This window comes from Convolutriloba macropyga, unplaced genomic scaffold, assembly GCF_964194025.1.
Source record: "Convolutriloba macropyga unplaced genomic scaffold, txConMacr16.3 SCAFFOLD_655, whole genome shotgun sequence".
Classification (NCBI taxonomy): Eukaryota; Metazoa; Xenacoelomorpha; order Acoela; family Convolutidae; genus Convolutriloba; species Convolutriloba macropyga.
In genome coordinates, this window is record NW_027449252.1 from 35770 (window position 1) to 51680 (window position 15911).

At 34.3% G+C, this 15911-nt stretch overlaps 1 protein-coding gene across 1 annotated transcript in view; it reads left to right on the forward strand.

Annotated features, from left to right (window-relative positions):
- Positions 1–15309, forward strand: part of LOC142354903 (mucin-like protein) — a gene marked incomplete at its 5' end in the record, with an annotated part of 49219 nt that extends 33910 nt beyond the window's left edge. Inside the window, 3 exons of the mRNA XM_075407240.1 lie at positions 12828–13238; positions 14337–14545; positions 14851–15309. Of these exons, the coding sequence (XP_075263355.1) occupies positions 12828–13238; positions 14337–14545; positions 14851–15309 (1079 nt within the window). The remainder of the gene's footprint in view (positions 1–12827; positions 13239–14336; positions 14546–14850) is intronic.
- Positions 15310–15911: the final 602 nt, after the last annotated feature.

The window sequence follows — 15911 nt, forward strand, 5'->3', positions numbered from 1 at the left end:
GAAACTTTCGTTATTTGATGTCGGAATTTTCCGTTTGCACGACTATTTCTCTAATTTTTTTTTTGTAGTTTTAACATGTAAATTGGTCGCAAATGTTTATGATAATGGATCTCAAGGTTGATTTTGAAGAGGCCTTATCCAATGCGTACAGAGATGTTAATGCCAAATTTACTATGTTTTGTTTGAGAAACTTAGGCTGCCTTGGTTGGAAAAGGAAAAATATTTCAGAGTAATAATTTTTTCTATTTTTATTGCTTTTCGCAATTTTTGGTGCTACAGAAAACCGATACTTTATTTTGTTAACCGTCGATTGAGTTTGTTTATCAACAGTTGTAATGTTGTCCAATTGCCTGTGTGAAGTGAGCTGTATTGTAGCTGTAACTATTTATTTTTTGAGTTTTTATTGGAGGATTGAAAATTGTTTGGCCGGTTTCTGATTTTCTGCATTTCTCAAAATGGTTCAGATCTGTAGCTACTCTGGCAAAAACACATGGAGCAGGATCAACGCGTACTCCTGCTTAGCTATAGGCTAAATCATACAAAGGCCTCATGCTCTTTGGAAAAACTTACTTCCTAGCTATGCACTGAACTTTCGTTAGATAACTCTCGTAGCTCAGTCTTGCATTTGTGGATTGTTTTCTTATTCATATGCACCGCGCTGCAGAACACATTGCTAACAGAGATGCTGAGACAACAAAAAAATCCGAATCCTTCAAAGAACTATTTTACATGCTTTTGGTTTTGAATTTTCGCTAACACACCATACCACCATAGCGTCGGCATGTGCAAGTTTTTCCCTTTCATTTGCTATTGGTGTGATGACTGAGCTACTTTTGGATCCAGATCAATCACTATATGTCCATTCAAATCAGCAGTCAGCCGCCGTCTTAATTGTTTCTGTAAGCATTTGAATCCATTCAACAGCTTACCATGATATTCTTTGTAGCAACTTAAAGACAATAATAATAGTTTTCTTCACGTCAGTTATGCAGAACCTTGTGCTCTGGTGGAAGAAATTGTGTTTAACGTAAATGACTTGATGTCAACCAGATGTCGCAATTTTGACAATTTGTTATTTTTGGTTTTTTTTCTCGCCTGTATCCTCATATACCAATAAGTGGTTCATTATTTTAAATTAAATCCAATTATTTTTATTAACTCAATGTGCGGGAGTTGGCACCCTAAATCCCTGAATAGTTTCGGGTGTTCTTTATAAAAACAGTAAATTTCTGTGAGAACAAGGAGAAAAAAGTTAGCTCTCGTAACACGTTGAAAATGAGGTTTTTCCGCGTCCACTAGATCCCAAAAGAGCTGCAAAGACTCTATAGTGCGTGGGATCAACTTTATTTCGTTTTTGGATTTGGCAGGATTTAACCATTTAGACTTCGAAAGAGTGCAATTGAAATGGACTCCTTGTCACAAGTTTCTGATATGAAAAAGAAAATGACAAAGCGGAAGCTCATCACAAAAATAAAGCCAAATCGGACGACAAATGTTACCTCAGATAAGGGAAGTACAGTAACAGAAATGCAACGACATATTGGCCTCACTTTGTTACATTTATCGGACAAAATTTGGTCATCAACTTTGTTCTTTACACCCCGTGTAGCCCTTGCAACAGTTACCGTGCTTTACATTTTTTACTATCGAACTGGGTGACTCAATTAAAAAAAGTGCTTTACATTGAAGTATCTGTACATTGAAAAGCGATTGGTTAAAATTTTTTGTCGCCGACTCGTCCGTTTATGCTAAACTTTTCAATTCAAAAGACGTAACCGGATAAGTTATCAATTAATGCAGTCAATGTCACTTTATTGGCCGTATGTATACTTCATGGAATGGATTTGACTATCCTCTAACAAGAAAAATTGTTCCCCGTGTCATTGGGAGAAAGCGCATGTATTTTATTTTTATGATTTTAGAGTTTAGTAATAGAATTACAATTGATCTTTTTTTTTTCTTTGTAAATGTTTTCCTATGATAATGTTGAGACTTTGGATTATCAAAATTGTGTATCTATAGGGAGAATGGACTGAAATTTTTTGCAAACTTTGCTGTAATTGTGAACCAAAACCAAACAATTTTGCCACACACAATTTTTTGGTTCACAGTGAACGCTTTTGACGTCTTGAACTTCAAAATTTCAGTTTAGCGTAAAATTGTATGCCAATGTCTTCTGCATTTCAAAGAATCTGAATTTCTCAGAGGCGTCTCATTTGGTTTTAATTGTGTGTTCTTGGACTTTTGAGTGCTCTTTTAAATGTGTCTGACCAATTCGAACGTATTCAAAAGGGGAACTTATCTGTTCTGGAACTTTCTGAAGTTTTTACTTTGGTTCTTTAGTGGTGATTTTTTTTGATAACATCAGTAAGTTAGGTAAAAAACAAGAAAAAATCGTCTGGGATAGAAATTTTTCTGGAGATTGTTTTCGTAAGTTTACTGTAATTTGCAATACTATTTCATGTTTTGACCAGTTTTGGGTTAATGTGGGGGCATTTCAAATATTATTTATTGACCGAGAACCACCCCTCTTCAAATTTTTTCCGTTTTTCTACACTTTTTCAGAACGATATTGTTTTTGTAGCTTCTGTTCAACAAGCAATTCAACACTTGGAGAAGGCACAACAAACACGTAACTCAGAGAAAATTTGAAGCGACATTGGTGGATTGCTATTATTGTTTATTAGCGGAGTCATACAGCAGTTGTATCAATTTTTGGACATTTTTAGGTAAAGAATGTGCAAGTTTTTCCCTTTCTTTTGCTATTGGTGTGATGACTGAGCTATTTTTGGATCCAGGTCAATCACTAAATGTCCATTCAAATCAGCAGTCAGCGCCGTCTTAATTGTTTCTGTAAGCATTTGAATCCATTCAACAGCTTACCAAGATATTCTTTGTAGCAACTTAAAGACAATAATAATAGTTTTCTTCACGTCAGTTATGCAAGACCTTTTGCTCTGGTGGAAGAAATTGTGTTTAACGTAAAAGAATTGCAGTTTTTGATGTCAACCAGATGTCGCAATTTTGAAAATTTGTTATTTTTGTTTTTTTTTCTCGCCTGTATCCTCATATACCAATAAGTGGTTCATTATTTTAAATTAAATCCAATTATTTTTATTAATTCAATGTGCGGGAGTTGGCACCCTAAATCCCTGAATAGTTTCGGGTGTTCTTTATAAAAACAGTAAATTTCTGTGAGAACAAGGAGAAAAAAGTTAGCTCTCGTAACACGTTGAAAATGAGGTTTTTCCGCGTCCACTAGATCCCAAAAGAGCTGCAAAGACTCTATAGTGCGTGGGGTCAACTTTATTTCGTTTTTGGATTTGGCAGGATTTAACCATTTAGACTTCAAAAGATAGCAATTGAAATGGGCTCTTTGTCACAAGTTTCTGATATGAAAAGGAAAATGACAAAGCGGAAGCTCATCACAAAAATAAAGCCAAATCGGACGACAAATGTTACCTCAGATAAGGGAAGTACAGTAACAGAAATGCAACGACATATTGGCCTCACTTTGTTACATTTATCGGACAAAATTTGGTCATCAACTTTGTTCTTTACACCCCGTGTAGCCCTTGCAACAGTTACCGTGCTTTACATTTTTTACTATCGAACTGGGTGACTCAATTAAAAAAAGTGCTTTACATTGAAGTATCTGTACATTGAAAAGCGATTGGTTAAAATTTTTTGTCGCCGACTCGTCCGTTTATGCTAAACTTTTCAATTCAAAAGACGTAACCGGATAAGTTATCAATTAATGCAGTCAATGTCACTTTATTGGCCGTATGTATACTTCATGGAATGGATTTGACTATCCTCTAACAAGAAAAATTGTTCCCCGTGTCATTGGGAGAAAGCGCATGTATTTTATTTTTATGATTTTAGAGTTTAGTAATAGAATTACAATTGATCTTTTTTCAGATCTTTCGGATAGAATTTTTTATTCTTTTGTAGCTAGTTGAATGCCATTTAATTTTTTATTTTTCTTTGTAAATGTTTTCCTATGATAATGTTGAGACATTTGGATTATCAAAATTGTGTATCTATAGGGAGAATGGACTGAAATTTTTTGCAAACTTTGCTGTAATTGTGAACCAAAACCAAACAATTTTGCCACACACAATTTTTTGGTTCACAGTGAACGGTTTTGACGTCTTGAACTTCAAAATTTCAGTTTAGCGTAAAATTGTATGCCAATGTCTTCTGCATTTCAAAGAATCTGAATTTCTCAGAGGCGTCTCATTTGGTTTTAATTGTGTGTTCTGGGACTTTTGAGTGCTCTTTTAAATGTGTCTGACCAATTCGAACGTATTCAAAAGGGGAACTTATCTGTTCTGGAACTTTCTGAAGTTTTTATTTTGGTTCTTTAGTGGTGATTTTTTTTGATAACATCAGTAAGTTAGGTAAAAAACAAGAAAAAATCGTCTGGGATAGAAATTTTTCTGGAGATTGTTTTCGTAAGTTTTCTGTAATTTGCAATACTATTTCATGTTTTGACCAGTTTTGGGTTAATGTGGGGGCATTTCAAATATTATTTATTGACCGAGAACCACCCCTCTTCAAATTTTTTCCGTTTTTCTACACTTTTTCAGAACGATATTGTTTTTGTAGCTTCTGTTCAACAAGCAAGTCAACACTTGGAGAAGGCACAACAAACACGTAACTCAGAGAAAATTTGAAGCGACATTGGTGGATTGCTATTATTGTTTATTAGCGGAGTCTTACAGCAGTTTTATCAATTTTTGGACATTTTTAGGTAAAGAATGTGCAAGTTTTTCCCTTTCTTTTGCTATTGGTGTGATGACTGAGCTATTTTTGGATCCAGGTCAATCACTAAATGTCCATTCAAATCAGCAGTCAGCGCCGTCTTAATTGTTTCTGTAAGCATTTGAATCCATTCAACAGCTTACCAAGATATTCTTTGTAGCAACTTAAAGACAATAATAATAGTTTTCTTCACGTCAGTTATGCAAGACCTTGTGCTCTGGTGGAAGAAATTGTGTTTAACGTAAAAGAATTGCAGTTTTTGATGTCAACCAGATGTCACAATTTTGAAAATTTGTTATTTTTGTTTTTTTTTCTCGCCTGTATCCTCATATACCAATAAGTGGTTCATTATTTTAAATTAAATCCAATTATTTTTATTAACTCAATGTGCGGGAGTTGGCACCCTAAATCCCTGAATAGTTTCGGGTGTTCTTTGAAAAAACAGTAAATTTCTGTGAGAACAAGGAGAAAAAAGTTAGCTCTCGTAACACGTTGAAAATGAGGTTTTTCCGCGTCCACTAAATCCCAAAAGAGCTGCAAAGACTCTATAGTGCGTGGGGTCAACTTTATTTCGTTTTTGGATTTGGCAGGATTTAACCATTTAGACTTCAAAAGATAGCAATTGAAATGGGCTCTTTGTCACAAGTTTCTGATATGAAAAGGAAAATGACAAAGCGGAAGCTCATCACAAAAATAAAGCCAAATTGGACGACAAATGTTACCTCAGATAAGGGAAGTACAGTAGAAGAAATAAAACGACATATTGGCCTCACTTTGTTACATTTATCGGACAAAATTTGGTCATTAAATTTGTTCTTTACACCCGTGTAGCCCTTGCAACAGTTACCGTGGTTTACATTTTTTACTATCGAACTGGGTGACTCAATTATAAAAAGTGCTTTACATTGAAGTATCTGTACATTGAAAAACGATTGGTTAAAAAATTTTGTCGCCGACTCGTCCGTTTTTGCTAAACTTTTCAATTCAAAAGACGTAACCGGATAAGTTACCAATTAATGCAGTCAATATCACTCAAATGGCCGTATGTATACTTCATGGAATGGATTTGACTATCATATAACAAGAAAAATTGTTCCCCGTGTCATTGGGAGAATGCGCTTGTGTTTTATTTTTATGATTTTAGAGTATAGTAATAGAATTACAATAGATCTTTTTTCAGATCTTTCGGATAGAATTTTTTATTCTTTTGTAGCTAGTTGAATGCCATTTAATTTTTTATTTTTCTTTGTAAATGTTTTCCTATGATAATGTTGAGACATATGGATTATCAAAATTATGTACCTATAGGGAGAATGGACTGAAATTTTTTGCAAAATTTGCTGTAATTGTGAACCAAAACCAAACAATTTTGCCACACACAATTTTTTGGTTCACAGTGAACGCTTTTGACGTCTTGAACTTCAAAATTTCAGTTTAGCGTAAAATTGTATGCCAATGTCTTCTGCATTTCAAAGAATCTGAATATCTCAGAGGCGTCTCATTTGGTTTTAATTGTGTGTTCTGGGACTTTGGAGTGCTCTTTTAAATGTGTCTGACCAATTCGAACGTATTCAAAAGGGGAACTTATCTGTTCTGGAACTTTCTGAAGTTTTTATTTTGGTTCTTTAGTGGTGATTTTTTTTGATAACATCAGTAAGTTAGGTAAAAAACAAGAAAAAATCGTCTGGGATAGAAATTTTTCTGGAGATTGTTTTCGTAAGTTTATTGTAATTTGCAATACTATTTCATGTTTTGATCAGTTTTGGGTTAATGTGGGGGCATTTCAAATATTATTTATTGACCGAGAACCACCCCTCTTCAAATTTTTTCCGTTTTTCTACACATTTTCTGAACGATATCGTTTTTGTAGCTTCTGTTCAACAAGCAATTCAACACTTGGAGAAGGAACAACAAACACGTAACTCAGAGAAAATTTGAAGCGACATTGATGGATTGCTATTATTGTTTATTAGCGGAATCTTACAGCAGTTTTATCAATTTTTGGATATTTTTAGGTTAAGAATGTCGCACTTGGCAACAATACAATTTGCTTTTAGTTGTTTATAGACAATTTCGAATCTATCAGTTCTTATTTTTTCTCTTATATTCTTATGCTCAAGCGTTGTTGTTGATTTAATTATTCTTTTGGTATATTATAGTGATCATTGAGCCGTTTTTCAGTAGTGTAAGTGGCACGATTTTATGTTTTATTGTGTTTAATTTTTATATGCATCATATCAAGTTCATCTTTTTTCTGACTTTTTTAAAAGAAATTTTTCATATTAAAACAAAATTCTCGTATCAAAATGTGAGTTTCTTTGGCCAAGAAATATATTCTTTTAAGTTTTCTATGAAAGATTAGTTGTGTTTATGGGTTGTTTTTAATTTTTCTAAATGTCATCTGATCCAAATCAGAAAAAACGCCTAATCCATCTCCCGAACGATGGACAGAAACAGAGGAGGAAATGTTTAAGAATTTAAATGGCTTTCAAAACAGTTTTTGTTTTAATATCATCGACAAAACATATATGTTGACTGGTTAGCGTGCAGCTATGCGCTGATTACGCATAAACCTTTTAAAAACTCCAAAGCACTCCTTCTCTGAATAAACTGCTCTTTTTGGCAAAAGAGATGCCAATGTCTTCTGCATTTCAAAGAATCTGAATTTCTCGGAGGCGTCTCATTTGGTTTTAATTGTGTGTTCTGGGACTTTTGAGTGCTCTTTTAAATGTGTCTGACCAATTCGAACGTATTCAAAAGGGGAACTTATCTGTTCTGGAACTTTCTGAAGTTTTTATTTTGGTTCTTTAGTGGTGATTTTTTTTGATAACATCAGTAAGTTAGGTAAAAAACAAGAAAAAATCGTCTGGGATGGAAATTTTTCTGGAGATTGTTTTCGTAAGTTTATTGTAATTTGCAATACTATTTCATGTTTTGATCAGTTTTGGGTTAATGTGGGGGCATTTCAAATATTATTTATTGACCGAGAACCATCCCTCTTCAAATTTTTTCCGTTTTTCTACACTTTTTCAGAACGATATTGTTTTTGTAGCTTCTGTTCAACAAGCAATTCAACACTTGGAGAAGGAACAACAAACACGTAACTCAGAGAAAATTTGAAGCGACATTGATGGATTGCTATTATTGTTTATTAGCGGAATCTTACAGCAGTTTTATCAATTTTTGGATATTTTTAGGTAAAGAATGTCGCACTTGGCAACAATACAATTTGCTTTTAGTTGTTTATAGACAATTTCGAATCTATCAGTTCTTATTTTTTCTCTTATATTCTTATGCTCAAGCGTTGTTGTTGATTTAATTATTCTTTTGGTATATTATAGTGATCATTGAGCCGTTTTTCAGTAGTGTAAGTGGCACGATTTTATGTTTTATTGTGTTTAATTTTTATATGCATCATATCAAGTTCATCTTTTTTCTGACTTTTTTAAAAGAAATTTTTCATATTAAAACAAAATTCTCGTATCAAAATGTGAGTTTCTTTGGCCAAGAAATATATTCTTTTAAGTTTTCTATGAAAGATTAGTTGTGTTTATGGGTTGTTTTTAATTTTTCTAAATGCCATCTGATCCAAATCAGAAAAAACGCCTAATCCATCTCCCGAACGATGGACAGAAACAGAGGAGGAAATGTTTAAGAATTTAAATGGCTTTCAAAACAGTTTTTGTTTTAATATCATCGACAAAACATATATGTTGACTGGTCAGCGTGCAGCTATGCGCTGATTACACATAAACCTTTTAAAAACTCCAAAGCACTCCTTCTCTGAATAAACTGCTTTTTTTGGCAAAAGAGATAGTGACTTTTCAACGGCTAATGGAAATAAAATAGTTTTCTTGAGTTACTGGTCCTTCTTTCGAAATCTAATGGTTTGTAGTCATAACAGCGCTTGTGTTGCTGACTATTTTAGGCTTACTTTCAACCAAAAGCAGAAACTCACATCCATGGAGAATTGCAATCTCTTCTAAGTAATATAGTTGACAGTATGCATTACGTAATTTTGCATGCATTCTCCTTAAGCATGGCGCCGTATGAGACAAAACTCATTTGATCTTAACGATAGAGATTCAATGCGTTCTCTTTTTCTGGGTTTTGAAAAATAAGTTAATTACAACAAAAAAGACACAAACCAACTACATAAAAAAGCTGATCATTCAATAACCGAAAAGGAAGAGTTTGCAAAAAAATTACTAAGTTGGAATGTCACTCACCTTTTTTGTGGTTGACTTCTCATGGGCTAGAGAATGGTTGTGAGTCCTCGGTATGTAAAATTGTGGAATGAATTTGGTTTTTGCAATATCCAATTGAAACTCAAGATATTGCGGCCGGCTATTACCTAGCTGAGAAATAATCTTTAAATTCTTTTATAACCTTCCGCGTGATCCGAAATGGTGTAATTGCAATTCTTTTTCCGATTAAACTTCTTGATCACAAAATCACATAAACGAGCAGCGGAAAATGATAGAGACTTGCCCTATTTTTGCAGAAAAGAAAATTTCTTTTCAAAACCACGAACAAAAAACAAAGCACGAGTTAACTTCTCCGAAATCGATTAAATTTGTTATCCAGTGGACAGTCGACATCAAATTGATTACCTTGTGAAAACTAATGGTAAAACTGAATCACAATGGGGTGTGGAAAGAGTGGAGACACTGGCAGTAGAACATTATGTAGGTAAGAGACACCGTCAAAGTAATTTTGCAGGTGGCTTTTTGTATCAACTCAAAGAGGTTTTCAAAGGCATTTTGGTTCAAAAACTGACAAGATTGACAATTGAGTCTGTTCGAATGAGGAAGTTTTCATTTTATTTGTTGAAAAAGAACCTTCGCCGTCAAGAAAGTTCAAAATAAAACGCTTAAGGCACTAGCTTCTTGAGTAATGTTAGCTGTGAAGAGAACCAATGGTACTCTGAATACATCATTGATTGTCATACTAAAAACAAGAGCCAAACTTTTTTTGGTTTAAATAATTAGTCTTTGTGATTCCATCGTGCTGACCTAGTAGTATTTCCTTGATACTTTAAAACAAAAATCTTTTGTAACTGCTCTAACCGAGACTTGGTTAAGAGATGACCGAGACCGCTAAACAATGGTCGGGTGCAGTATCTCTTTAGATTTGAGATAATTTTCAATATCAAATACAAGACACCATTACAGAAATTTCGGGCTTGCTATTACAAGTGAAATACGATAAAAAAAAATTAACATATTTTCTGTGTCATTTTTTCAAACCTATGTCCAGGAAGTTGCATGATTTTCAACCAAAGGTGGAGAGCGTTCTAAACTGCTGGAGTTTTTCAAAACAAAGAAGTTTATTATTTGGAGATTTCAACAAAGAGACTTTAAAAACAGAAAAAATACAAAAGAAATTGAGAGTAATTAGGCTTCTTTGATTTTCAAGTTTTCAAAATTCGTTGCCGACAGGAGTTGTAAAAAATTCAACGCGCTGAATTGATCATTTGATCCCAGAAATAAACATTAAAACTCAAACGGCACCTAAGACGGTTAGCGATCATTATATTTTAACAGCTTAAATTAAATTATCAAGCATCATCAATAAAATTTTTCGATGATCAGTACTCGTTCAAAACTTGGGTACTCACGGGAAACGGAAAACAATCAAAACAGATGAAGCGCTGAATTTACTTCTTGTGTTAGACCAGTATTTTGTTAGCTTTTTTAAAATTGTGTTAGGTGTATTACAAAGGGTTTAAAAACTCCCTTGTGAAGGGAGACAAATTGTTTCAGAAATGAATAGCAGAGCCTTCGATAGAAAACCAAACTAGCTATAATGGAATACGGATCAAGGTAACTATTCTGATAAGAATTGGAAAAAGAGACAATATTTTTCAAAATACCAGGCAAAATGCGAAACCAAGAAAAATTCATAAGATACTGGAACAATTTGCAGAAAACAAGACAATACCCTTGCCGTACCTCAGGTTGATGACTCAAACGATTACTTTGCTTCAATAGGTCCAAACATATCTGGAATTATTGATAGCAACAGTAGCAGCTATATTACCCCCAATGGAAGAACGATGGAACTTCATCCAACAAATGAGTCAGAGGCAACAAAAATTTTTAAGAAACTAAATAACATGAAAAGTACAGGTCATGATGGAATCTCAAACGGAATTTTGAAACGTGGTCCTTCCACTGTTGAGTGTCATCTTGCAGAAATCGTAACTCATCGTCTGCTGGAACGTATTCTTCCGGATTCATTAAAAATATCTAAAGTAATATACTTATGTAAGAGAAGAGGAAAGACCACTCCTTTTTTGACAGATCTCTCAATTTAAAGAGTACAATAAGCAAAACCTGGGAGAAAATCTTACTGAAGTGGTTGATGAACTTTTGTATGAAAAAAATTTGCTAGCTTGCAATCATTTAGGTTATAGATCTAAAATGACATATGTGCATGCCGTTGCCACCCTAACTGAGTATATCTGAACGGTAATTGCTAACAAATCAACAGGGCAGTCTAGTTAATTTGACTTAGCAAAAAACGGATGAAAACAACGACAACAAATTATTTGGCCAAACACAGGTCCATTTTATGTGCGCCTTTTTTGTTCCTTTTGGATAACAACGATCTATCCGATCTCTCCACGGTTTGTAAAAAAAGCATTTTAGTAATGTTTGTAGGTGATACTACCGTTATAAACGCCAAAAGTGACAAAAATTTGACTCAAATGGATGTTGAAATAGTTTTAAACTGATTCAGTGCTAACAAATAAACAATTAATTGCAACAAATTTGAAGCTATGAATTCCCTGACGCCGACAAAAAAGACACTCAAGGCTAACGCATTGGATTAAAAAACATCATGTAAGTTTTTAAAAGTCTACATTGATGAAAATTTTTAAATTCCGTGATCGCGCTAGTTTTTTTGTTAAAAATTTTAATAATTTTTGTGAATTAATAATCGGGTACGACATTTTTATCCAAAAAAATGTTTCTATTATTTTAGACTTCTTTTGCCAAATCGATCAAAACTTATGGTCCATTAGTCTATAAAAAACAAAATCAAAAAGAATTTGGACAAGAATAATAAAATCTAACGAAATTTCATTTGCTTAAATTTTTTAAGAAAAAAAACGCAACCTTAGGTCCTACACTATTTGATAACAAGATACATACTGTATACAAAATTTACCTAATTGAACTTATAGAACGTTTTAAACAATTAGGGACCGAATTTCCGGTACAATATATATTTCCCCGAAGTTCAGCAGTCGTTAAAAAAACGAGATGGATTTTAATAGGCCCTTTCCCCCACCATTTTCAAAAACTATAAAAAGCAAAAAATTGTAGCCCAACTTGTCGAAAAAAACATAATTCGCTAAAGCAACTAAACTTTCCATCCGAAAATCTTCAAGGCTATATTTATCAAAAATTGGAAGCACATATCAAAAATAAGTTAGTTCTACTTTAGAGATAATAAGAATGTTTTTACCCTGTATTTCTATCTATTTTTAATGTGCTTGAGCAAAGTAAAATCAGGAAAATTTTATATGACACATTTTTGAACGATCGATTAGAGCGACATGAATTCTTCCAAATAATTGCAAGCGTACTTCACGAAGCCGTAATTGCCGTAACTGAAAAACAAATATCAATATAGCCGGCATTTAGAGTAATGATGAAAGTGTTCTACTTTTATGTCATTTAAGTAAAAAAAATGTACAATAGAGTTGTACAAGCAGCGCAGAACGAATATAAAAATTTACTTTCTTCCAATTGAACACTTGTTTATATTCACAGGGCATATGATAATGTTAAATTTTTGCTTTTTTAATATTTTGAAAACTCTATTTATTCAACTGACACAACCAATTAAACGTTTTACGAAAATATTCAAACATATTTTGAGTGCTGCAGATTGTTGTTTATGATATTTACCGCGCAACAGATCGAAAAGTTACACGGTGGTTCCCTTTAGCGCATTGATTGGAGATGTTCTTGAACATTTTCTGAACATACGCTTAAAAAAATTAGTAACAGCGAGAGCTTAGGTCAAAGGATTGACTTTTTTCCCAGTCCTTGGAGATGGTTCTGATGACATCGCAGAGATCCAAGCAAGCATGCGACAGCTGGGCAAGGGAACAGTGTTCAGTGGAATCGCAATCAGACACAAATTCACTCTCGTTGAATGTTACATGAACAGACAAACAGAAGAACTCAAAGTGTCTGTGAACAAAATTGTGAAAACAGTTGGACAAGGTCTATCCGAGTACAATCTGGCTCACGTGGAAGTTACAGAGTCAGTCACAAGTGAGGGAATTCAGATGGTCAGATTTGAGTTCCAACAGAATATGATGATAGTTGAGGTGTATGCAGTTGGGAATTTGATCAATCTGAAGTTGTCTGTTCCTCCCACTTTCAGAAACAGGACACGTGGACTGATGGGAACATATGATGGAGATACAGAGAATGATTACACTGCATTTGGTTAGAATTTTTTCTTCAAAGCTCTCTTTGAATTTTATGATCTCTGGTGCTATAACCTTTCGGGGGATACTGCTACTCTTTAAACCGAAGAAAAATGAGAGTGACAAACTTGTTCTTGGCATTTCACGCTGACTTTCACTGGCTGATGTCTTCCCAGGTTGAAGTACCAGACCAAAACTGCTATATCCAGATCATCCCAGACCTCAAGTGTCTATGACGGAACGATCTTATGCCAGACTCTTGTGCGGTTACGTGAGTTTTCTTGCGTTCATCATACTTTTGTTCCTTTGCAAGATTTTTTGCGTTCATGTTCAGACTTTCATTCGTTCAAGTTGAGACTTTCGTGCTTCCAAATGCTCTCATGCATTCAAAGTCAGACAAACTGCAATAACACATAATTGATATAATTGAAATTAGCATAAATTTTTTCATTTTTTATGTACATCCTCGAAATGATTAACTGGTTAGTAGAGTTTTGAAAAACGTTGCCTAAATTTAAAAAAAGTATTAGAAATTATTTGCTGGCTAAATATGATATATTATAGGCTTTAGGGCACGAATTTGTTGTTTTCCCAATTCAGCTTCTTTTTTTAACACAAGAAGTAGAAGTTTTGAACACAAGGCAAAAGACTGACTGTAACTCTTTTGGCAATCAACAATTTGCTACTTATTTTGAATTCAAGTGAGTTTCGGCTTTCAGCATTGAAGGCTGCCACTTGTGCAAGTACTCTGTAATAAGGGTGCTAAAACTCATCTGATAGGTATTAGTGTTTTTAACAAGGCTGAAAAAAAATAGTGCGGTCATGTACAGATTTTTCTTTTCGATGTTTCCAGACAATGTAACTTTAAACGCACGATGAGCATGCTCGATTCCGTCTGGGACTTCAACCTGGGTTTGTTCATGGTCAATCGACTCACAGTTTGTGGAGGGTGCGTGCTGCGAGGTCCTGTTCAGGTAAAAATTGTCTCTCGGAGACCCTAGGAAAACTTTGCCCATCGGCTGATTATAACCAAGGTATTGGCTCACCATACCTGATTATTGTCTGGATCGTCTGATCATGGCGGTTTTTTAATCATGGAGTCTAATCGGTATTTTAGACGGCTCTGTCGTGAACACCACTGCAGATCTGCAACAAGTGCATGATATCTTTGGAGAATCATGGAAAGTGTCTGATCGGAGAGACTGGCTCTTCTCAACTCAGGAGTTCATCAATGCCATTCAACAGGACATCGAGGATGACTTCGGATTCTTACCGAGTTATGAAATGAACTTTGCCAGCGAGGATTTCAGGAACCAAGCTAACATCGTAAGTTTATATGACATACTGAAGCTGGATCGACATGGACGGACCTTTTGGTTTTTCATTTTAAGCTGGGTGAAAAATACAATAATGTTATCATCTGGAGCTTCGTTGTAATATTCGTAACAAAATTAGAGTTAACTCACTTTGTTATGAAAACTACTTGATCGAATCTTAAGATAGTCTATCCAAAATTAAAAGTAAAGCATAATATTTAATGGCAAAAGTCCATCAATTTTTTGTTTTCTGTTCTGCTCATTGGTTAATTATTTCGACAGCGCTAAGTTTTATTATATTGTATTTTTATTCAGACCTGCAATGGAGACTTGGCTTGTATGCGAGATGTATCTCTTGTTGGCAATCTGTCAATTGCAACAGCCTTCACTGCCTTCCAAAAAGACATCCAAACAGCTCAACTGTGGAACGAAGTTGCGAGACTCAACGAAGAGAGCTTCTTTTCTCAGACACCCATTGTTCGCCAAACTGAGGACATTTTGGAGGAAATCGAAGAAGAAACCAAATTACTTATCATTATAATGGGAAGCCTTTTTGCTTTTATCCTCATAATTTTCCTAAGTGTCATAATTCGCAAAGGCTGCAACCAAAGACCAAATACAAGAAAAGTAAAGACCGCACACTCGTCACAAGTTGATCCGGCTATTTCCGGCTTCTACCCAGATCAACACGCGATTAACAATGCTTTTGGGTATGTTCCAAACTTTGATGAGAAAGCATTCACCAATCCTTACAGCTCCACATTGAACTGGTGATTATTGAAAACATTAAAATAGTTTATGCTTAATTTAACCTTCTGTAAGTTTAAAAAAAACAATTGCTAACATTTTATTTTAAAATTTTGAAAAAAGTATTTTGTTTTATTTATTTGTGTGATATACTAATTAATAGCCGCGCACAGCTATTATTGGCCTTCTCTTGGTTTTTTACAATTCAAAGAATTTGAATTGTATTGGGGTGCTGTCTTTTTGGTTTTTTAAAGATCTAATCACGCATTTTCATGATTTTTGAAGTCAAATTGGAGTAGTGATTTAGGTCACGCCGAAACAGAAAGTGGAGCGAATAAGCGAGTGGTTTTGCGGCGTAAAATTTTTTCGCTTCAATTTTAAAGCAGAGTGAGAAAACAGTGTTTGAACAAAAATTCGGTTTCTCGCTGGTTTTTTGTTCACATGCAGCAATTTCACTTTGATTTTTAATAGCCGCCCTCATCTTCTCAGTCGACTATTATTGCGCTCGTATTTTTTTTTACTTCGTCAAACTTTTTTTTCGCTTTACCATTTTGCCGCTTTTTCGACATTTTGCGTGAAATCTTTTTGACTTCTCTAGGCTAGTTTCTCTCTTCTCTCATTCTGCTAAA